This window comes from Sinocyclocheilus rhinocerous, unplaced genomic scaffold, assembly GCF_001515625.1.
Source record: "Sinocyclocheilus rhinocerous isolate Xijiao unplaced genomic scaffold, SAMN03320098_v1.1 scaffold1618, whole genome shotgun sequence".
In the NCBI taxonomy this organism is placed as follows: Eukaryota; Metazoa; Chordata; class Actinopteri; order Cypriniformes; family Cyprinidae; genus Sinocyclocheilus; species Sinocyclocheilus rhinocerous.
In genome coordinates this window covers 136,261-159,276 of record NW_015647041.1, presented here as the reverse complement: position 1 = coordinate 159,276, position 23,016 = coordinate 136,261, and the positions used below count along the sequence as shown (strand labels likewise).

At 36.5% G+C, this 23,016-nt stretch overlaps 1 protein-coding gene and 4 pseudogenes across 1 annotated transcript in view; 1 reads left to right on the top strand and 4 right to left on the bottom strand.

The window, feature by feature from the left end:
* Nucleotides 1-6,779: 6,779 nt before the first annotated feature.
* On the bottom strand, nucleotides 6,780-8,361 carry LOC107708548 (migration and invasion enhancer 1-like; annotated as a pseudogene).
* A 26-nt stretch (nucleotides 8,362-8,387) lies between these two features.
* LOC107708547 (migration and invasion enhancer 1-like) lies at nucleotides 8,388-9,801 on the bottom strand (annotated as a pseudogene).
* Nucleotides 9,802-12,090: 2,289 nt separating this feature from the next.
* LOC107708545 (migration and invasion enhancer 1-like) lies at nucleotides 12,091-15,471 on the bottom strand (annotated as a pseudogene).
* On the bottom strand, nucleotides 14,829-17,878 carry LOC107708554 (migration and invasion enhancer 1-like; annotated as a pseudogene).
* A 1,790-nt stretch (nucleotides 17,879-19,668) lies between these two features.
* LOC107708544 (tumor necrosis factor receptor superfamily member 16-like) overlaps nucleotides 19,669-23,016 on the top strand; it is a 45,338-nt gene continuing 41,990 nt past the window's right edge. The window contains exon 1 of the mRNA XM_016512808.1: nucleotides 19,669-19,704. Within this exon, the coding sequence (XP_016368294.1) occupies nucleotides 19,669-19,704 (36 nt within the window). The remainder of the gene's footprint in view (nucleotides 19,705-23,016) is intronic.

The following is a 23,016-nucleotide window of genomic DNA, read 5'->3' as shown; positions in this document are numbered from 1 at the left end:
CTCCCATTTATTAAAGTGTTACTACAACATAACAAATGAATTTCAACAAACTCTATGTTTGACTAGTATGAGCTTTACCAAGTAAATTTTACTTCAAATGATTTCATAAAATATTTACAGTATATTTGCAATAGCATACATAAATATGAATTATGAAAACATATACAGTTTTTGATGTTCTGTATGTCTTTGACTATTTCATTTAAGTAAAAAAAAAAACAAGGCCTCTGTTTACAAGCACTGAGGTTTAGATCACAACTCAGTTTTCGTGTCTTTCAGAGGCTCAAAACTGAGACTCATCCTGAACTAGCACAAGGGTGTGTAAGAGCCACAAACAGACAATTAGCTGAAGACTGAACTTCTATCGTGTGATAAGGACTCTTCTGTCCCTCATGGACAGAGGCAGATAGAGCACATCAGAGGGGTTTGGTGAAGCCTTGGCGCTTCAAAACTCTCTCTACTACTTCAACAGAATAATAGATGGTAAACACAAATGTTTTCCTCACTGAACAAAAATATGATTATCTTATCAATGTTTACTATGAAATGTACAATTATTTTAAATGTGTTAAAGTTCATTCAATTCCGCAATAGTTGGGATTTGGGATTTGTGCTAAAAACTGAGCAATGATAAATCTAGTGGATGGAGAACACTACTGTTTCCTAAAATTGTTTATTAGAATATGACCATCTATATGTTAATTACGAAGCCTATATACAACAAATACACTGAAGAAAGTTAATCTATAGACAGAATTATAGTCCCAGTGTTCAACTTCAATAAACTAAATACACCAGACTGTACACTGAAAACAATGAAAAACACTCAAATAAATTGGTATAGAAACAATTTTCATTGTTTCTATAAATTGCTAGTATATTTCACAATTACAAAGGAACAGCAAGTAACACCATGAAGCAGAAAAACTGAAATAGTATCTTCTTGTAAAACAGACTCAAATAATCTTTGTTTTATTACTACTTTGAAAAATCTTTTTTTGCAGTGTACCTTTAGCAGGTGTCCCCCTGTCCGCAAGTGACCACTCTCTCATTTTAACCTACTGTTTTCATTTGCACCCACTCAGACCTTCTAATAAACACTTCATTTGGCTGTTTAACAGAGCACAGCACACCCTTACCTGAGCCCAGGTGGTCCTGGCGGGTCTCGGTGCTGGGTTTGGTGCTACACTTTGAGTGCCCAACTCAAGACTGACCTCGGACCGATTAAAAAAAACATGGGTGGAGATGGAGGGGTAATGGAAAAAGAGAGAAAGACGTAAAGTCACGTAGTGCATGGCAACTCGAAAAGCAACAGCATGTGTAGAGAAATAGCCTTATCCATGGGGCCACCTTACAGCAGGAATACCCCAACCCTAACACCACTCCCAAAAACAGTCACCCTCGACCCGGTAACAAGACAGAACATAGTAAGAGAGGGAGAGAGAGTATAACAAGCAAAGTACAGTTACCTGTGCTAGTTAATTCTGTATACTTAATAAACAGGTTCAAAAGGCATTGGTTCATGTGAATTGTGCATTAAGGCTAGTTCCTTAGGTAAAAAGGTATCTGCCCACGGTTAAGACAGCTGACTCCATTGTGATGTGACCCTGTCTCTCTCTATCTTGCTCTCTCGCGCTCTCTCTCCCTCTCTCTCGCGCTCTCTCTCTCTCACACGCATTTGAACAGTCAATAGCAAATACTTAAACTAATAACAAAACAGTAGCTGATTCAGAAGCGCCAGATTGTCATAGCAAAGTCAGAATTACCTCCTCTCCTAGGTTCACGAAACGGTCGTCCATAAAATGCATTGCTGTTCTGTTGTAAGTAATCTTAAAGATTCCTAAATGCATCTACTTTCGGAAGGCCAAATAAAGTGCTTTTGCTTTCGCCTAGAAACACACAGCGTCTCCCTGACATGGCTGCTTCAACACTAACTGCGGTTACTGAAACCAGCCTTCTTTCTTTGCGTGAACATTTGGGTGGCATTATGCAAATATTTCCACATAGTGAGGTAGATATGTGGGGGCGTGTTAGAACGAGCCGTTTTAGGGGGGCGTGGCAGAGTCTTAACTTTGATAAAGAATATCTCTTTGGTTTTGAGACTTTAGTCTTTGCAACTTCAGGGATCTTATCTATGCACAATCAGCTTGTAACACTCCAAAGAGAAAGGAAAACTTGAAATCGCATCATATGACCCCTTTAATATAAAATATAAATAACCCATTGTTTATGCCACTAACAGAAAACAGTTAATCTGAATAAAGGCCAAATTATGACATAGAGAGAGAGAGTGAGAGGTTTATGTGGAGTTTTAATGTGGAGCTCATCATAAGCAAGGCAAATGAATCAGCAAAACAGCATCCTGCCTTCTGACGTCAAGCTGCATAGAGGTTTGGGATTCCCTTCATGTAGGGTAATGGTGGACACCCCTCTAAAGTTGGCTTGGGGGGGGTGGTTCTTTAAGGGGTTTCCCCCTCCTTGGCCCTCACATCAGTTTGATATGTCACCTTTTTTCCGCTGAGTCACGGAAACACCGCTGCCCCTTGAGCCAATGAGCTCGTTTAGGTCCTGGAAATAAATAAAAAACAAAACAATAATCCAGGGTGTGCCATTTGAACCTTCTTGGTTCAGGTCATTCTCTAGAAACACCATTTGTGTTCCCTTTATGTTCTCGTGTCTTACTATTCATTACTACTCAGGACACTAAACCTGGCACACATAATTTGATAGATTTAACTCTGTTTAGGGTGTAATGCAAAAGAAAGTTGAAAATATAACAGTTTTATTAAAAATGTTTCATTAGTCATTGGAAAATCAGCCGATTTGTATGTTGCCATTCATCACATTTACATTTTAATGGACTATATAGAAGAACAAAAAATAGATACATTTTGGTTTTATTTAAATTAATTAATTTTTTTTATTTATCAAATGCTTTATGCATTTTCTAAAAATGCATATTTTGTCTTTATCCCTCACTTTCTGTTCATTTCCCCACTTAAAAATAATGGTTTAATCTTTCTGACATCATAAGTGAGGGCATCCTAACAGTGTTTTTGATCACATGGTTCTAACACATTATGTTTTGCTTACAGCATGTCTTTACACTTACATTTGCCTTATCAAGCTTAATATTTCAGCTCCATCACAGTGACCTGTTTTTGTTTTTTTCTTGGCAAAAAGTACAAAAATATTGACTTTCAATGAAATGTTCTCAATTATACCCTATGTGATTTATTAGTGAAAGTACCAAAATGTACTCATTTATATTTAAATGTTTTTAAAAAAAGTAAAAAAAAAAAAAAATCTACTATGACAGAGTAGAAATAATGCCCTATATTTAGGATTGTGGGGGGAAAATGTTGACCCAACTCTGAATTAGCGAGAACCGTCCACTATTTTTACAGCAATTTTGGCCATGGTACATTGGGTATGAGGTGAACATGGATGGGAAAATGATTTTTGAAAGAAGCAGTAACCCCGGCACCAACACATTATCAACACACGCATGACCCCATGACTGTTTACCACTGCGCTCAAATTTACACAAGCTTTCAGACACAAACATGCAACTTATATCTTACAATTCATACGAACAACTAATAATCATTTTCAATATTTCAATACGAAACAACAATTTATGTGACCGAATGTGATACATTACCTGAAACATGGAGATGGGGGTTGAGTGGTCAAGGGTCTTGGGCTGCCATTTAGAGTTTGAAGGTTCAATCCCAAGTGACACAGATTGAGAAAACAGAGCACTTCTGACATCCTCTTGTATCATTCCCAATGTGCCCTCAAGCAAGGCAGGTTGCTCTAAGACAACCGATCCTGCTCCTGGAGAGCCACCTTCCTGCAGAGTTTAGCTCCAACCCCAATTAAACACATCTGAACCATCTAATAAAGGTCTTCATGATTACTAGAAACCTTCAGGCAGGTTGCAGCAAAACTCTGCAGAAAGCTGGCCTTCATGAGCAGGACTGGACTTGGTCTGTCCCTGCAATTATTATGCTGCTGTCTTGACTGAGAGCTGAAAACTATAAGAAAAAGACAATGCCAAATAAAAGGAAAGAGGTATATAAATAACACTCACTCTAACATACAATGAATACTAATAATATACAGTCAACTTATGATTTACCTAGCGTTCATTTAAAATAATATATACATTGTAAAAGTCCATGGGGAGGAATACACACCTTTATACCAGGTGCATTAGAGCACATTTTCACTGGGGACACCAGGCAATGATTACAGTTCACTGACAACACATAAATGATGTCAGCATTCCCGTGGCTAGAGACCTCTCAGGAGTAAAAGAGTAATTAATGCTCAGTCCTGCAGTTATGACCTATTAAAGGATGGAATAACTGCATCTCCAGAGGAGCATCACATGACCCGTGAGCAATAACTGAACCCAAGCGCCCTGTTGCATGATTACTGAGCCAGTCTGAGAGGAAGTTTTCTTTATATAGTGTGTGTAAATGCTAAAGTTTTTGTCACTTGTAGTTTAATATTATAACAAAAATGTATGTTTTCTGCTTGTTATTGTATACACCCTATTTTGGAACGCGGAAGTAGGCAGTTTTTCTGTGAATGTGATTCATTAGCCGTTACCTGAAAGTGCAGTAAACGGTAAATGTATTTGCGCTACAAACAAGTGTGTTTATGATTACTACAATAAAATAAAATGATAGAAATGATATAACAAATACCAGTTTGCAATATCAAGCAGCATAACGGACTGTTTTTGTACTGGAAAAATAACTGGAAGCAAATGACTCTGGAAGTCTCGCACATTCAAGTTACAAACAGCCGCACTCGCTTCTATTTTAGAAATAAGTTGGATGAAGCTGTTTAGTAGAAATGTGAATATTTACTCTAACAATTACATTTTTACTCTAATGATTACATTTGTTTACAAGTTGAAATGCGACTTGAAATCTGAAATTTGATATGATTCGATTATACGTGATTATTTTGTTGGACTACAATTTAGCCAATTTAAGAACAATGTGGATTTGCTTTCAAACTGTAACATATTTAGATAGAAGTTTAACAAGCGCAGGATGCATCAGCCAATGATTTCACTCAATTAACCAATAGGTTTTAATGAAAGATGCCTGAAATGTACAAATAGCCTATTAACTTGTCTTCAAATTAAAAACTGTGAAATTCAAAATAATACATCGTCATCAATATTTTCCAGAGATATACAATTAGACCAATTACCTCAAGCCTTTGATGTAACTGACTAAATCACACTGATGTTGATATTCAGACGAAATGACAAAATTAAAAATAGCATACATTTATCAAAAGTGTTCAGATGAGATTTTGTGCCATCTAGGCCTATTAGTCAAAAGAGAAAATTAAAGGCGGTGGGGGTTCATCTTGCCCTGAGAGGCAATTTTCAACAATATTTTGACAACACAAATGTAACTAGAGGGACAATTTAACCACCGTTTTTTTCCACATTGTAGAATCTTGCCAAAAATCATACGGCTTTACATTCACAGACTCAAGATTTGAATTATGATTAGGAAATTAATGCATAATATATTTTATATTATTAGAATGATTACAATCAATAATTACATTCTTGAATTGAATTTTCTTTGTCAGAGGTATTTTTAGCACTGTATGCTTGCTCTTGTGGGTATCTCTGCTCTTTACAATAACACCAGTGTGCCTTTGAGTGTTTGTAAGATATTATTCCCCAGCGTTCAAGCCAGTGTCCCTCCTGCACTCTCTAGCATTTTATGATAAAACACACCAGCTTTACTGTTCTGTGATAACCATACACACAAACGATCACCCGCTGCTTTAAGGGCTTTCACACAATTTTCATTTGGAAAATTACAGTGCAGTGTTCAACACTTTGTTATAATGAAATGTTGGTGTCAATTGCCCTAGCTGTGTTTTGTCTTACAAAAACAGAGATGTTATATTGATTCTGAGCCTTCCTGACTTGAACTTAATCACCATACGTAATACTTTTGTTTAGTGCACAATATTTATAGTACACTATTATACCTGAATCTTGTGAAATAATCCCTGCAACTGATTGCTGGTAATAATTATCATTCTGTTACTTGCAAGTAGTTAGGAAATCTTCTTTATTATAGATGGCTCCATTTAAACAATTTCGCCTCCATTTTGTTAATGCATGAAGTGAACTGAGAGAATATCAAATATACTGAAAGAACACAGTTGCAAAGACTACCGCCCTCTACTGTTGACTAAAATGTTTACAGCCTGAAGGATTTCAATAAAAGAATTCACTGCTGCGCTAAAACATCTAATGCACCATAACTTATGAAATTATTATAAAGCCTGAAGCAGAGAGGCTTCATGAGAGTTAAAAGTTAGGTAGCCTATGTGATAACACTTAGCTCATATCAAAAACAATGTGCAAATATTTTCAGAAAATATTAAGTTTATTTATTGATTGATTTTTACATTACATGGACCACATTAATCATTTTATAAATCTAAAATGATAAGCCAATTATCTTTGAGCCAGTTAAATCAACAGTTTCACTACTCAAAAGTAAACTTTTTTAAATTGAGTAATTTTACCAATTGCCCCCTAACAATATTTGTGTCTATTTTCCATTAAAGTTTATTCTAATAAATGTATTTTTGAAATCCTACTCAATACAATAAAATGTAAGTTATATGTATAAGAAAAAGACTAGGTGTGTCTGATATCTCATGAATAAAATTATTATTCTGTCAAGAAACTGACCATTAAAAAAAAGAAAAACGTACTCTTCTCTTCACTAATCTTCTTTATTACTCTAAACTGGGTTCAGAGTTTTCTGGACTAAAGCTTCATACCATAATTTTTGAACTTTGAGCTATGGCAATCATTTACGTCCAAAAAACTAGAGTGATAAAGGAGACAAGTAAAGAGCTTAAAAAACAATTAAACCATTTTCTGCTATAGACCAGTAAGATGCTTGTGTGGATGGGACAGAGGATGGGAGCGGAGATGGTAATGGGCATCAGAGGCCAAAGCATTAGAGGATGATGCACTCTTTATGGCTTTTGGTGATCTTTTCAGGCTTTCCATCCTTAGCCTTAACAATGGCCTCCATAATCTACAGGGATTGGACAAAGAAAAAAGATGATGAAAATTAAAATAAGTAAACAACACACACTACTATTTACAATTAGACAGACTTGACTGATAAATTTTTTTTGCATTAAAAATCTTTCGATCTAAAGGCTTTGATTAAATGCTTGAATTTACTCTGACAATGCAAAATTGCGCCTAACTATACATTTTTTGGACAAAACTTTGTTCAAATGGATGTGTTGCAGCAGATAGTGAAGAAAACGCAGTCAACAATGTCCATCATACATGAGAAACCGTTCAATACTATTTAAACAGTATCCCAGAGTGCACCTCGTGAGATTATTGAGTGAATGCCCAGAGCTGGAATCTACCATTGATTTGTTTCACATTTCTGGTCACTATTCTCATAATTCCATTTGTGTCATTTCAAAAAGTCTTACGGAAACAAACTTGCATTATAACAATGTCACAAAGAATGATCCCACATCTATACATTTTTGTACATACCAAGCAAAATTCAAAAGCATTGGCTTTAAAAAGTATAGGCCTACTCTTGATCCTATAGGCTACTGTATGCTATGTAACCCAAAAGGGCACATCAAGTCTAAAACTAGGACACAATATGCTTTACAAGGTATTTGGCCACACATTACAAACAAACAAACACACAAAATGTAATATTCCCTGATGCTTACATCCTCTTCATAGGGGAAACCTCCTGTTTCTAATTTTGAGAAGACCAGATGTTCATTGATCTGTACCTCAAAACTTCCTACAGGAAAAAGGAAAGAGAGAATATGTTGACATACTGGCCACAGACACAGGTGACACCGTTACTGTGAATGCCACAAACGTTTCATTTATTTAGTTCATGAGGAATTTATGTATGCTATATGACTATAGTGTCTATACGTGGAGAGTCAGAAGGACACTGTGTACTCAACCTCTCCGGCCCACGAAGCCTGACACCTCGGCATCAGGGCACTTGGCGTTGATACCTCGCTTCAGCTCCCGGAAACGAGGCTCGTAGCCTCATCCGCCGCTGGTGGGTTAAAGAAGACTGATTATTTCTGATTAAAATATGCTCTGTCATTTCTGCGTGTATAACCGGCTTTTTTTTCAGAAGTTGAAAACACGACTGCCTAAACCGGTTTCTATGATAACAACACTCGCGATGTCTGTGTTTCAGAGAACTGGTTGAACCGGTTCACAAAACATCCGAATGATTCATTTACTGTCCGCGAGGTTCTCGAGTCAACAATTCGCTGACTCATTGATGCAAATGCATTTTAAGTTTAGTTTAACGTAAAATGACTTTTAAGTTTGAACTTTTTTCCTCTTCATAAGGGAAACCTCCTGTTTCTAATTTTGAGAAGACCAGATGTTCATTGATCTGTACCTCAAAACTTCCTACAGGAAAAAGGAAAGAGAGAATATGTTGACATACTGGCCACAGACACAGGTGACACCGTTACTGTGAACGCCACAAACGTTTCATTTATTTAGTTCATGAGGAATTTATGTATGCTAGTATGCTATATGACTATAGTGTCTATACGTGGAGAGTCAGAAGGACACTGTGTACTCAACCTCTCCGGCCCACGAAGCCTGACACCTCGGCATCAGGGCACTTGGCGTTGATACCTCGCTTCAGCTCCCGGAAACGAGGCTCGTAGCCTCATCCGCCGCTGGTGGGTTAAAGAAGACTGATTATTTCTGATTAAAATATGCTCAGTCATTTCTGCGTATATAACCGGCTTTTTTTTCAGAAGTTGAAAACACGACTGCCTAAACCGGTTTCTATGATAACAACACTCGCGATGTCTGTGTTTCAGAGAACTGGTTGAACCGGTTCACAAAACATCCGAATGATTCATTTACTGTCCGCGAGGTTCTCGAGTCAACAATTCGCTGACTCATTGATGCAAATACATTTTAAGTTTAGTTTAACGTAAAATGACTTTTAAGTTTGAACTTTTTTTGTGAATCAGAGCTGCGACAAACTTGAACTTGGACACATGAAATACAATAAACACCATTATTATTATTAATAATAATAAAAAAAAATAATAATAAAAAAATATATGACTTTATTTGAAAAATTTTGAGCATGTAAATATGCCACGCTGATGTCAGGAACCACACGATGAGGTAAAACAATCGCTAGCTCGGTTTATGAAACAGCTCTTTACACGAACTGTTCAAAATACATAATGCATTGCAAAAATTTACGAGGAACAACATTACTTCAAAGACAGGTGCACTTGGATACGAAGTAAAGAATCTTACCAGTATTCGACTTTTATCTTCACCCCCATGATTCTTGTCTTTAGATTCTGACCTGTGAAGGTTAATGGTTACCTGGTTATTCGAGGAGACTGAAAACAACACATGCACTCTTTCTCGCTGAGACACCTGTGTCAGGAAGGCTACACCTGGCTCACCTCCACCTGTCTGACACGCCTACTGAGAAACTGATCAGCATTGTCAATGACAATGAACCTCTTTTACCTTTCACTATTGAATCAAAATAAATGTCAACAGCTGCATGAAATAATTATTTTTAGGGTACACTTGAGCTTTTCAGCACTACTGAAAAAAGAAAGAACGAAAGAAAAAACATTGGCAAACCACACTAAGCTAGTTTCACGGGCTGTGAAACTAGATTAAAGCCAGCATTCTGATGGTTTGCTGGTCGGCAGCTAAAATGCCAGGCCAAAATGCGCTAAACAATTGAAGGTTTAAGCCGTTTTCAACAGTATGTAGCACTGAATGTAAAATAAAGTGTGTTTTGGAACGCGGAAGTAGGCAGTTTTTCTGTGAATGTGATTCATTAGCCGTTACCTGAAAGTGCAGTAAACGGTAAATGTATTTGCGCTACAAACAAGTGTGTTTATGATTACTACAATAAAATAAAATGATAGAAATGATATAACAAATACCAGTTTGCAATATCAAGCAGCATAACGGACTGTTTTTGTACTGGAAAAATAACTGGAAGCAAATGACTCTGGAAGTCTCGCACATTCAAGTTACAAACAGCCGCACTCGCTTCTATTTTAGAAATAAGTTGGATGAAGCTGTTTAGTAGAAATGTGAATATTTACTCTAACAATTACATTTTTACTCTAATGATTACATTTGTTTACAAGTTGAAATGCGACTTGAAATCTGAAATTTGATATGATTCGATTATACGTGATTATTTTGTTGGACTACAATTTAGCCAATTTAAGAACAATGTGGATTTGCTTTCAAACTGTAACATATTTAGATAGAAGTTTAACAAGCGCAGGATGCATCAGCCAATGATTTCACTCAATTAACCAATAGGTTTTAATGAAAGATGCCTGAAATGTACAAATAGCCTATTAACTTGTCTTCAAATTAAAAACTGTGAAATTCAAAATAATACATCGTCATCAATATTTTCCAGAGATATACAATTAGACCAATTACCTCAAGCCTTTGATGTAACTGACTAAATCACACTGATGTTGATATTCAGACGAAATGACAAAATTAAAAATAGCATACATTTATCAAAAGTGTTCAGATGAGATTTTGTGCCATCTAGGCCTATTAGTCAAAAGAGAAAATTAAAGGCGGTGGGGGTTCATCTTGCCCTGAGAGGCAATTTTCAACAATATTTTGACAACACAAATGTAACTAGAGGGACAATTTAACCACCGTTTTTTTCCACATTGTAGAATCTTGCCAAAAATCATACGGCTTTACATTCACAGACTCAAGATTTGAATTATGATTAGGAAATTAATGCATAATATATTTTATATTATTAGAATGATTACAATCAATAATTACATTCTTGAATTGAATTTTCTTTGTCAGAGGTATTTTTAGCACTGTATGCTTGCTCTTGTGGGTATCTCTGCTCTTTACAATAACACCAGTGTGCCTTTGAGTGTTTGTAAGATATTATTCCCCAGCGTTCAAGCCAGTGTCCCTCCTGCACTCTCTAGCATTTTATGATAAAACACACCAGCTTTACTGTTCTGTGATAACCATACACACAAACGATCACCCGCTGCTTTAAGGGCTTTCACACAATTTTCATTTGGAAAATTACAGTGCAGTGTTCAACACTTTGTTATAATGAAATGTTGGTGTCAATTGCCCTAGCTGTGTTTTGTCTTACAAAAACAGAGATGTTATATTGATTCTGAGCCTTCCTGACTTGAACTTAATCACCATACGTAATACTTTTGTTTAGTGCACAATATTTATAGTACACTATTATACCTGAATCTTGTGAAATAATCCCTGCAACTGATTGCTGGTAATAATTATCATTCTGTTACTTGCAAGTAGTTAGGAAATCTTCTTTATTATAGATGGCTCCATTTAAACAATTTCGCCTCCATTTTGTTAATGCATGAAGTGAACTGAGAGAATATCAAATATACTGAAAGAACACAGTTGCAAAGACTACCGCCCTCTACTGTTGACTAAAATGTTTACAGCCTGAAGGATTTCAATAAAAGAATTCACTGCTGCGCTAAAACATCTAATGCACCATAACTTATGAAATTATTATAAAGCCTGAAGCAGAGAGGCTTCATGAGAGTTAAAAGTTAGGTAGCCTATGTGATAACACTTAGCTCATATCAAAAACAATGTGCAAATATTTTCAGAAAATATTAAGTTTATTTATTGATTGATTTTTACATTACATGGACCACATTAATCATTTTATAAATCTAAAATGATAAGCCAATTATCTTTGAGCCAGTTAAATCAACAGTTTCACTACTCAAAAGTAAACTTTTTTAAATTGAGTAATTTTACCAATTGCCCCCTAACAATATTTGTGTCTATTTTCCATTAAAGTTTATTCTAATAAATGTATTTTTGAAATCCTACTCAATACAATAAAATGTAAGTTATATGTATAAGAAAAAGACTAGGTGTGTCTGATATCTCATGAATAAAATTATTATTCTGTCAAGAAACTGACCATTAAAAAAAAGAAAAACGTACTCTTCTCTTCACTAATCTTCTTTATTACTCTAAACTGGGTTCAGAGTTTTCTGGACTAAAGCTTCATACCATAATTTTTGAACTTTGAGCTATGGCAATCATTTACGTCCAAAAAACTAGAGTGATAAAGGAGACAAGTAAAGAGCTTAAAAAACAATTAAACCATTTTCTGCTATAGACCAGTAAGATGCTTGTGTGGATGGGACAGAGGATGGGAGCGGAGATGGTAATGGGCATCAGAGGCCAAAGCATTAGAGGATGATGCACTCTTTATGGCTTTTGGTGATCTTTTCAGGCTTTCCATCCTTAGCCTTAACAATGGCCTCCATAATCTACAGGGATTGGACAAAGAAAAAAGATGATGAAAATTAAAATAAGTAAACAACACACACTACTATTTACAATTAGACAGACTTGACTGATAAATTTTTTTTGCATTAAAAATCTTTCGATCTAAAGGCTTTGATTAAATGCTTGAATTTACTCTGACAATGCAAAATTGCGCCTAACTATACATTTTTTGGACAAAACTTTGTTCAAATGGATGTGTTGCAGCAGATAGTGAAGAAAACGCAGTCAACAATGTCCATCATACATGAGAAACCGTTCAATACTATTTAAACAGTATCCCAGAGTGCACCTCGTGAGATTATTGAGTGAATGCCCAGAGCTGGAATCTACCATTGATTTGTTTCACATTTCTGGTCTCTATTCTCATAATTCCATTTGTGTCATTTCAAAAAGTCTTATGGAAACAAACTTGCATTATAACAATGTCATAAAGAATGATCCCACATCTATACATTTTTGTACATACCAAGCAAAATTCAAAAGCATTGGCTTTAAAAAGTATAGGCCTACTCTTGATCCTATAGGCTACTGTATGCTATGTAACCCAAAAGGGCACATCAAGTCTAAAACTAGGACACAATATGCTTTACAAGGTATTTGGCCACACATTACAAACAAACAAACACACAAAATGTAATATTCCCTGATGCTTACATCCTCTTCATAGGGGAAACCTCCTGTTTCTAATTTTGAGAAGACCAGATGTTCATTGATCTGTACCTCAAAACTTCCTACAGGAAAAAGGAAAGAGAGAATATGTTGACATACTGGCCACAGACACAGGTGACACCGTTACTGTGAATGCCACAAACGTTTCATTTATTTAGTTCATGAGGAATTTATGTATGCTATATGACTATAGTGTCTATACGTGGAGAGTCAGAAGGACACTGTGTACTCAACCTCTCCGGCCCACGAAGCCTGACACCTCGGCATCAGGGCACTTGGCGTTGATACCTCGCTTCAGCTCCCGGAAACGAGGCTCGTAGCCTCATCCGCCGCTGGTGGGTTAAAGAAGACTGATTATTTCTGATTAAAATATGCTCAGTCATTTCTGCGTATATAACCGGCTTTTTTTTCAGAAGTTGAAAACACGACTGCCTAAACCGGTTTCTATGATAACAACACTCGCGATGTCTGTGTTTCAGAGAACTGGTTGAACCGGTTCACAAAACATCCGAATGATTCATTTACTGTCCGCGAGGTTCTCGAGTCAACAATTCGCTGACTCATTGATGCAAATGCATTTTAAGTTTAGTTTAACGTAAAATGACTTTTAAGTTTGAACTTTTTTCGTGAATCAGAGCTGCGACAAACTTGAACTTGGACACATGAAATACAATAAACACCATTATTATTATTAATAATAATAAAAAAAAATAATAATAAAAAAATATATGACTTTATTTGAAAAATTTTGAGCATGTAAATATGCCACGCTGATGTCAGGAACCACACGATGAGGTAAAACAATCGCTAGCTCGGTTTATGAAACAGCTCTTTACACGAACTGTTCAAAATACATAATGCATTGCAAAAATTTAAAAGAAAGAACGAAAGAAAAAACATTGGCAAACCACACTAAGCTAGTTTCACGGGCTGTGAAACTAGATTAAAGCCAGCATTCTGATGGTTTGCTGGTCGGCAGCTAAAATGCCAGGCCAAAATGCGCTAAACAATTGAAGGTTTAAGCCGTTTTCAACAGTATGTAGCACTGAATGTAAAATAAAGTGTGTTACAAGGTTTACATACAGATTTAATATATTTCAATATGTATTCTATATGAATTATGTATTTTTCAACATGTATTTTTATGTAAAAATATTTTTAAATTAGGACCTGACAAAAAGCTTACTGTAACATATAACACTTTTAACATACAATAAAACCAGAACTCACAGAAATGGAACAATCCATGTATTTTAAGGTCAACAACAAATTAAAAGAATCAACTGGACCAAGTTAAGCAGCTAAACATCGCTGTCCTCACAACCACGAGAAGAAACTTCCACCCCACTGCACTACATTGAATTAGGTTTGATCTACCGCCTCAATTAAAAAGTCTACTAATTCCTGAATGTAATTTCATATTGCAGTCTATTTAAATTATTAACAATATTACTTCTACTATCATCTCAAACATTTGTTAGAGACCATATGACACGCACACCAACGCTAGTACCTCTGAGAAAAAAAGTTTTTGTGTTACAGGGTTCTTGTTTGACTGTATATTAACAGAATACACATGAATGCAGAACACATGTAACATAATAGATGGCATGTAAAAAGCAAAGGTACAGGAACAATCAGGCAACAAGTGATCCAAACACAATTGGAGGACAAAACTAGATGATAGCTCATTATTTTATTAACCGTATATGAGTGTTTCAAAAACATGGCCTTCAGTAGTTTCTAAAAACACACACACCAAAAAAAAAACAACAACAAAAAATAGTTATCATGCGGCAGTGTCTGCAAGTCTTTAAATGCCCTTAAACCAGCTATTTGGTTTAATTTAACAATGCAAAAGTCTGTAACACTGCAATACTAATAAAAAACAACTACTGCACAAAATGCTTGCAAGAGGAAAATCACCTGAGCTTTGACACCAAGCAAAATTGGTTTAGAATGTGCCCTACAGTACTTCAAACAAGCATTTCAAGTACTCCCCAATATTATTTTCATTTATTTGTGATCTCTTCATGCTGACATGGGATGGTGGATATAAAGGGACACTTGCAAAATGGCAATTTATCTACTCAGATGGACCCACAAATAATGTGAATTAGGTGACCCAAGCTATTAGGCATTCCCTTCTTACATTTAGTACATGAATATATCATTATCCATTTTTCACTTTAAACCCCCCCCAAAACAAAAACAAATAATCAGCAGATGAACAGTGACCCCAGTAGGCAATGTGGCTTCAACAAAAAAAGAAACAAAGACATTAACCCTTCCACTGGCCTCCTCCTTAGCATCCCCGCATCTTACTCCTCCAGCTTAAAGGATGCATGGACTGCAGGACTCATACCGTAACTGCTCACTTTAGAGTTACGATAATCATTTACGTCCAGCAACCAGACAGGAGGAGAGAAGAGGAGGGGACGTTTAAGGATCCTGCACCAAAACTCTCTCTCTAGATGTTTAAATTATGCTAACAGAATTGTTCCAAATCTTGACATTTTGAGAGCCAAAAGTGAAGGGTTAAGTGGTGAAACTTTAGAGGATGACACAAGGAGGCTGGCTCTTGGTGATCTTCTCCACCGGCTGGCCATCATAGGCTCTTTGGATAGCATCCATAATCTTGTGGATGGGATAAAAGAGAGATGTACACATACATTTGAAAAAATCATCAACTTTTTATAGGTGAAATGTTATACAGCCTGTCTAGTGCTGAGATATTTACTCACATCTTCCTCATAAGGAAAGCCACTGGTTTCCAGCTTTGAGAAAATCAGTTGTCCATTGATCTCGATCTCAAAGGTCCCTGGAAAAGAGAAACAGAGGAGCTGATGATGTTTGCTTACATTCATATTTTTGCATAAGATGTATATCATCACATGGACATAAATGTGCAACGTACCTTGGCGGCCGACAAAGCCACTCACATCCGCATCAGTGAACTCAGCAGTGATGACCTGCTTGAGCTCCTGAAAGCGGGGCTCGTACCCTCATCCGCCACTGCAACACAACAGTGAAGAGCAGATGTAAGCCTACAGTAATTATGCCTTCCAACAAACGTTTGGTTCCAGGAAAACAGACAATGAGTGGTAACTAGTGTACGAGTTTATATCTTGACAATGAATCAGAAGACTAGAACTATGGAAGCCAGTGTCTGCCACAGAATAATAAAAAAATAAAAAAAATAAATAAAATGTAGTTACGCCATTATCTCACATTTCTCGCAATTCTGAGAAATGGGTCATAAATTCAGATAAAGTTAATTGCAATTCTGACTTTTTTTCCTTAGAATTTTGGGTTTACATCTCACAATTCTGTTTTTTGATTCCACTATGGAATAAAAAAAATAAAGGAAATTGCAACTTTTTTACTTCTAAGTTTACATCTCCCAATTCTGAGAGTGGATCTTTTCCAAAAAACGTTTGGTTCCAGGAAAACAGACAATGGGTGGTAACTAGTGTACGAGTTTATATCTTGACAATGAATCAGAAGACTAGAACTATGGAAGCCAGTGTCTGCCACAGAATAATAAAAAAAAAAAAAAATGTAGTTACGCCATTATCTCACATTTCTCGCAATTCTGATAAATGGGTCATAAATTCAGATAAAGTTAATTGCAATTCTGACTTTTTTTCCTTAGAATTTTGGGTTTACATCTCACAATTCTGTTTTTTGATTCCACTATGGAATAAAAAAAATAAAGGAAATTGCAACTTTTTTACTTCTAAGTTTACATCTCCCAATTCTGAGAGTGGATCTTGCAATTTTGACTCACTTTCTCAGAATTTACACAAAAAAAAGGCAGAATTGTTGAGATAAAAAGTCGCAATTACCTTTATTTATTTATTTTTATTCCATGGTGGAAATGGCCTTCCACATAGAACATTGTAATCTTTATGAGAGGGGAAAAAAAACTCAGATCTGAAAGAGTCTGAATACCATAACTATTACTGTGATCACTAATTGGAGACAGTAATCTAGCTCATACCATTGCACATAACTTTCCTCACAGTTCAGTTGTGCGACATATCTCTTTGCTATACGCCCTGTGTTGTGAACCAAGGGTCAAACATATAAAAGACATTGGATTTTCTTCAAAAATTTAAATACAATCTTTTTTTTTCTTTCAAAATATATGTCTATATATGACAAATTAATAATCTGTTACGCACTAAAGAAGCTAATGTTTGTCCAAATCAATATTTGGGTTCTTGGGTTGCTTTAGAGTCTGGATGGTGGTCCATTATTCTGTATAGGTTGAAAACCCCTTTCCTAAGGGATATACAGAACTATCACTGCAGTCGAACTGCTAAAATCCCACAGTTAGATGGATCATCTCGAGCCTCAGAGGTATCAGCTCTGATCTGTAAACCACTTCTCTATCAAACCCGTTTACGAGACACGTCGGGCATTTTGGAGAATAGCACGTATTAAAACATGATGTATGATAAATTAGTGCATGACATTTATTCATAAATACATAATAAGCAGGACGAGATAATGAAGAGGGTTACAAAGATAGCAGAGCTAGCAAGCATGAGCTGGTTAATCTACCATATTCCCGAAGACATTTTACCCGAGTAGAGAAAACATTTGTAAATTACATAATATTTCGGATAATTTACAGATTTACCTGTTGTAAAATCACTCACCAGTATTCAACTTTTATTTGCACACCCATATCTATCCAGCTGCGTCACCGCTTGCTTTACGCTAACGTTACTGTGCTTCCGCGTGTCTCTGACCGATCTTGTAGGAAACTAAACCTCTAGCGCCCTCTATCCGCTGGAAGAGGCATTTGACAACAAAAGAGCAGCGCAACAGCCTCAGAAACTTGTCGTTGAAAAGCCACACGATGGCAGCAGCCATTAACCCATTTCATTCCAAATTCTTCTGCGCGTGAGCCCATGTATTTTACTTCTAGGATAGCAACATGTAACTGTGTGCCTTTTATGAGAAAGACTTAAAAAAAATAATTGAAATTGTTTTATTCCTGGTCTCTCTACTATAATAAGTGGTAATCCAGAAAGTCAAAATACTCAGTAGCCTATTAAAAATCCATCCATCCAATGGGGGCTAGAGTCTATCCCAGTGTCTGGGGCCACAGGCGGGGGACACCCTGAGCAGATGGCCTATGCTGCATGTGGTTGGATTGTGGGGGAAATCGGAGCACCCAGATGAAACCCACGAAGACACAAGGAGAACATGCAAACTCCACACAAAAAGCTGGGACGCAAACCAGGGACCTTCTTGCTGTGAGGTGACAGTGCTACCGAATTAGCCACTGTGCTCACCCCCATAGAAAATCTTGTATGTATGTATGTATGTATGTATTTAAAATGATTTAAATATATATATATTTTTTACTTTCATTTAATTTAACAATTTTAGGTTATACTTTATAATACAGTCATATTTTTACAGTGCAGTTGTACATTTAAGTGCGGAGTAATATTAATTAACAACATGTACTTACTATAGGATTAGGGTTTGGTTTAGGACCAGCTGCATGTAAATATGCATAGTTACTGTTATAACTATAGTAAGTACATGTAACGTGTAACACGAACACTGTAAAATTAAGTGTTACCCGATTTTATAATGTGGATCAATCAGTTACTTACAATTAATTATTATTTACTGGTGGGATTAAATAAATTAACTAACCGTGTCAGTGATATTTACATTATAGTAATTTTTAAATGTCAGTGAGTATAGGCAGTTTGAATTTAATTGTCAAATTACTTAATTATTTCTACTTGCCTTATTAATTTAATTCTGACAAGTCAGCTCATTTAAAAAATATAGCAAACTGAAGCACACTCTAGTACAACATACTCATTTAAACAACGGCCCTGCTTATAACACATAAAAAATAATGCAGGACATCCAAAACATCCATGATGGGGCAAAGACATCAAGAGAATATTGTCATGAGCGTGTGGTGTGTAATCAGGCAGGACGAAGAACTCCAATAATCACTTTAATTAATCCACAATAGGTAATCCAGACAGGTCAGGAACGAACACACGCACACACACAATACTCGACAAAACAGAACTGAACAGGCTTGACTTAAGTACAGACACAAATGAGGATAATTAATCGAACTCAGGTGAACGGAATGACACAATCAGACACAAGGAGAAATTAAGGTCACACTAAGCACATAGGGAATGAAAACCCAACAAGACAGTTCTGTGGTGTGACAAATATATGATAGCATGAGATCTCAAATGTGCACCAATCATTTGCTCCATCACTGCCTGTGTAAAAGAAAGAAAGAAAGAAAAAAACAAAACAACAAACAAGCTAAAGCTTTTGTTAAACTGGGCCCTGATTGTTGTTAAGATTGAACAGGACTCGCTTCTACCGATGACTCACTCCTGAAGTCATTTTCACAGAATAGTGCACTGATTTGCTGTGCCATTTGTCATTAAGGGCCAGGTGGGTTTCAAATGAGACAGTGATTTGGAGCCGCATTACACCATTATGGGCTCATTATGATGATGTCATACAGGACTCACGACTGACACCACACCGCAATGGTTTTCGACAGGCCAAGTGAAAAGTTTGAGAGAGTGAGAAGTGGCACAGATGTGTCATATTTTGAGCTTCTTTTTTTTTTCTAGCTTCCAACTTTTCTCCTGCATTTATCTTATGATAAAAAAAGAAATGGTCAGGTATGTCCAAATAATAAGAGATGATATTGCACATATGAGAAATAAAGATGGAAGAACAAAATCTACACTCTCAGAAAAAATGGCAAAAATTGTACCTTTGGGGTACAACAGCTTGTCACCGGGCCATTACTGTTAAAGGGACATCTGTACTGTATTTACTCCTGAAAGGATTAAACTCTTTTTTTTAGTAAGTTTATTTTGATTGTTTTAATTTAAAAAATATTTATATATAGGACTGCACGTATTATACATTACTGTTTAGACTTTTACTATAAAAATGAAGATATTACTGGTGTCCAGTAAAATAAAAAATGAGTATTTGATAATTATAGGTCTAATAATTATTTTTAAATTCATAAATTCTTCACTTTCAAACGTTCATCTTTTATTTTGGCCGAATACTGGTGAATTGCTATTAACTTCTATATACAGAAATGCTGGAAATTGTGTGAATGTGTAAACAAAGTGAACCTAAAGTAAAATGGCAGCCTTTGATAGATTAGATAAATGTCCAGCCACATTCATTTATTTTAATCTTACATTCGATTTAATTATTAGCTTTTCATCAGTTCACGAACCCCCTGCAGTTCCCTTACAAACCCCCATTTGGGAAACATTGCTCTAAGATAGGAATATGCACCTTTTAGGGGTAAATAAGGTACAAACTTGTGCCTTTAGGGGTACTGCCACAGTTACTAGCTGTTTAATTTTTGCACTTTTTTTTTCAGACAGTGTAATGTCACAAATGCAGAAACCAAAGTTGCCATTACAATATAAACACTTTTCATACAATATTCCATAATATATAATATACCATAATTAGTGTTAAGGAGAAGCCAGGAACAGATAATATTTCCCATTCTTCATTTATTTCACATTGCAAAATCAGTTTTGCATCTCTAGTGGCTTATTACTTGGTTTCTCTCAGCTTGAGGCCCGTGGAAGTCAGATTATCTATTGGCCTGAGCCATAATCTTTTCCTGCGTGAATGTGTGAAGACTTATGAAGGTGTGTGGGATGGGAGATGGGCAATCAGTCGTCAACTCTCAGCAGCTTCCCTTCTCTCACATTCATACACTAGCCCTCATGGCTCATCAGTGCAGATATTCTCTCACTCTCTTTCAATCTCTCCATCCAGCAGAGAAGAAGGGAAGATGATTCCAGCCCACATCTATCTCCATTAGTGTAATGGTGTAAAGCAGCTTAGACAACTACACCGCTCTGCAGCCTATCTGACAGGATCACATTTCTCTCACCACTGTTTTTCCAGGTGGAGCGAGAGAAGTAGGGAGGGAGGGAGAGAACGAGGGATGATTTAGACCCTGGCGAAAGAGAGTCATCCATCCTCAGCTTCCTGTCTGTGTGCCACAACCCACAGGGGAGGCCCATCTCAAAGGCCAGCTTCACTTAGAACTACTGAAATAGCGTGTTTGTGTCTCCTGCCCCATTTATGTACCTCTAAACCTGCTGGTTCGTCCTCTAGAGGGGCTTCACAAACGTAGACCCTTACTTTTCCCACCATCAGGAACCCTCTAGTCTGCACATAAGCCACCTGCAGCCTGTATGTTCCCAGCATGCTTTCCAGCGCCCATATGTTTCATCCTGCTAAACCTACCTAAAACTATGGGACCTGTTTTGTCTGGTTCCCAGGGGTCCCCCTTTCTGATCCCCAACTGGACAACCAGTCAACCTTTGCCCGGCTGTCCGGGCAAAGGTGAGGAAGCAATTATGGGTGGTTAGAGGTGGTGGGATGGCAGAGACTAGACCAGCTTTGTGTTTTTGAGTGACTCTGCATGAAGGCTGGATCACTGTTCAGGCCTCCGTAATCCCATCAGCAGTGTTTCAATTAAGGCTCGGCACTTTGAGCTCCAGTCAGTGATTTATAAATCAGAAAAATCAGTGAGTTTGTTTAATTATATGTTACATTGGTGATTCAGAAGGGCAAATGTCAAATTTAAATAGTTTGCAGTTAGTGTTCCCATGTGAATTGAATGACAACAGTGTTAGAGAAGCACTTTTTTCTCTCATTTTGATCTGATAATTGTCCTCTTTATTTATCGTCTCCAGGGGAAAATGTTAATGTCCTTCTCATTACATATGAAAATGATTATGAAATAGTTCAGATTAAATAAAAACAGGCCAGCATGTGTGTATTTAAAATGGCAGGGCAGCATAAAAACTCAGTTCTGTGAGTTGACAATAATTGTAACCAGGCATCATACGGGAATAATGTGGAAAACTCTTTAAACTCAGTTAACTGACTTTCTAATCATATCCTTTAATAGAGACAAAGCATGTAGAAGAATCAATGTATTTTTGCCACACACCTTTTAAAGGTGAAGTCTGTAATTTATGCGCCACTTGCAGCACAAAAAAAAGCAAAAATACTAGTTTCAATCATTCCTCTGTCTTCTATTGTTTGGTCGGGCCGCTCAAACAAACAGCTTTCACTGGCTGCTTTGTTTACAACATAATCCTCCTTATCCTGTGGCTGTGTTAAGATCATGTTCTTTATTGATGGCTGTTGTATACCTGAAGCACAGAGGAAAGATATAATGTTCAGTATGTATATACACTACATTTCAAATGTTTGGTCAGTATGATTTTTTTATGTTTTCGAAAGGAGCATCTTATACTCACGGTGGTGCAAGACTGCATATATTTTGCTTGAAAATGTAATGTATTCCTGTGATGCAAAGCTGAATTTTCAGCATCATTACTCCAGTCTTCAGTGTCACATGATCTTTCAGAAATCAATCTAATATGCTGATTTGATGCTCAAAAAAACATTTATTATTATTATCAATGATGAAAACAGTTGTGCTGTTTAATGATTTTTGTGGATTTTGTGATACATTTTTTTCAGAGACTGGCAATGTGTGGTATAGCATATAAACATACTACTTTTACTATTTTTGCAGTATATACTATATACTGTTCACAGTATGCAGTTTTTTCTGTATGCACGGAATATGCCAAAATTACGGTGGCCGAGAGAGCTCAACGCGCTGCAACTTCAGAAAACACATGCAAATATAAAAAGCACCAGCAAATTAAGAAAACATCTTCATCAGTTTGACAGCACATGTGCTGCAAATACTCGCAACACAGTCAAATACAAAAACGCGCTGCAAATGCTCACAACACAACCAAATAAAGAAACGCGCTGCAAATACTCACAACACAACCAAATAAAGAAACGCGCTGCAA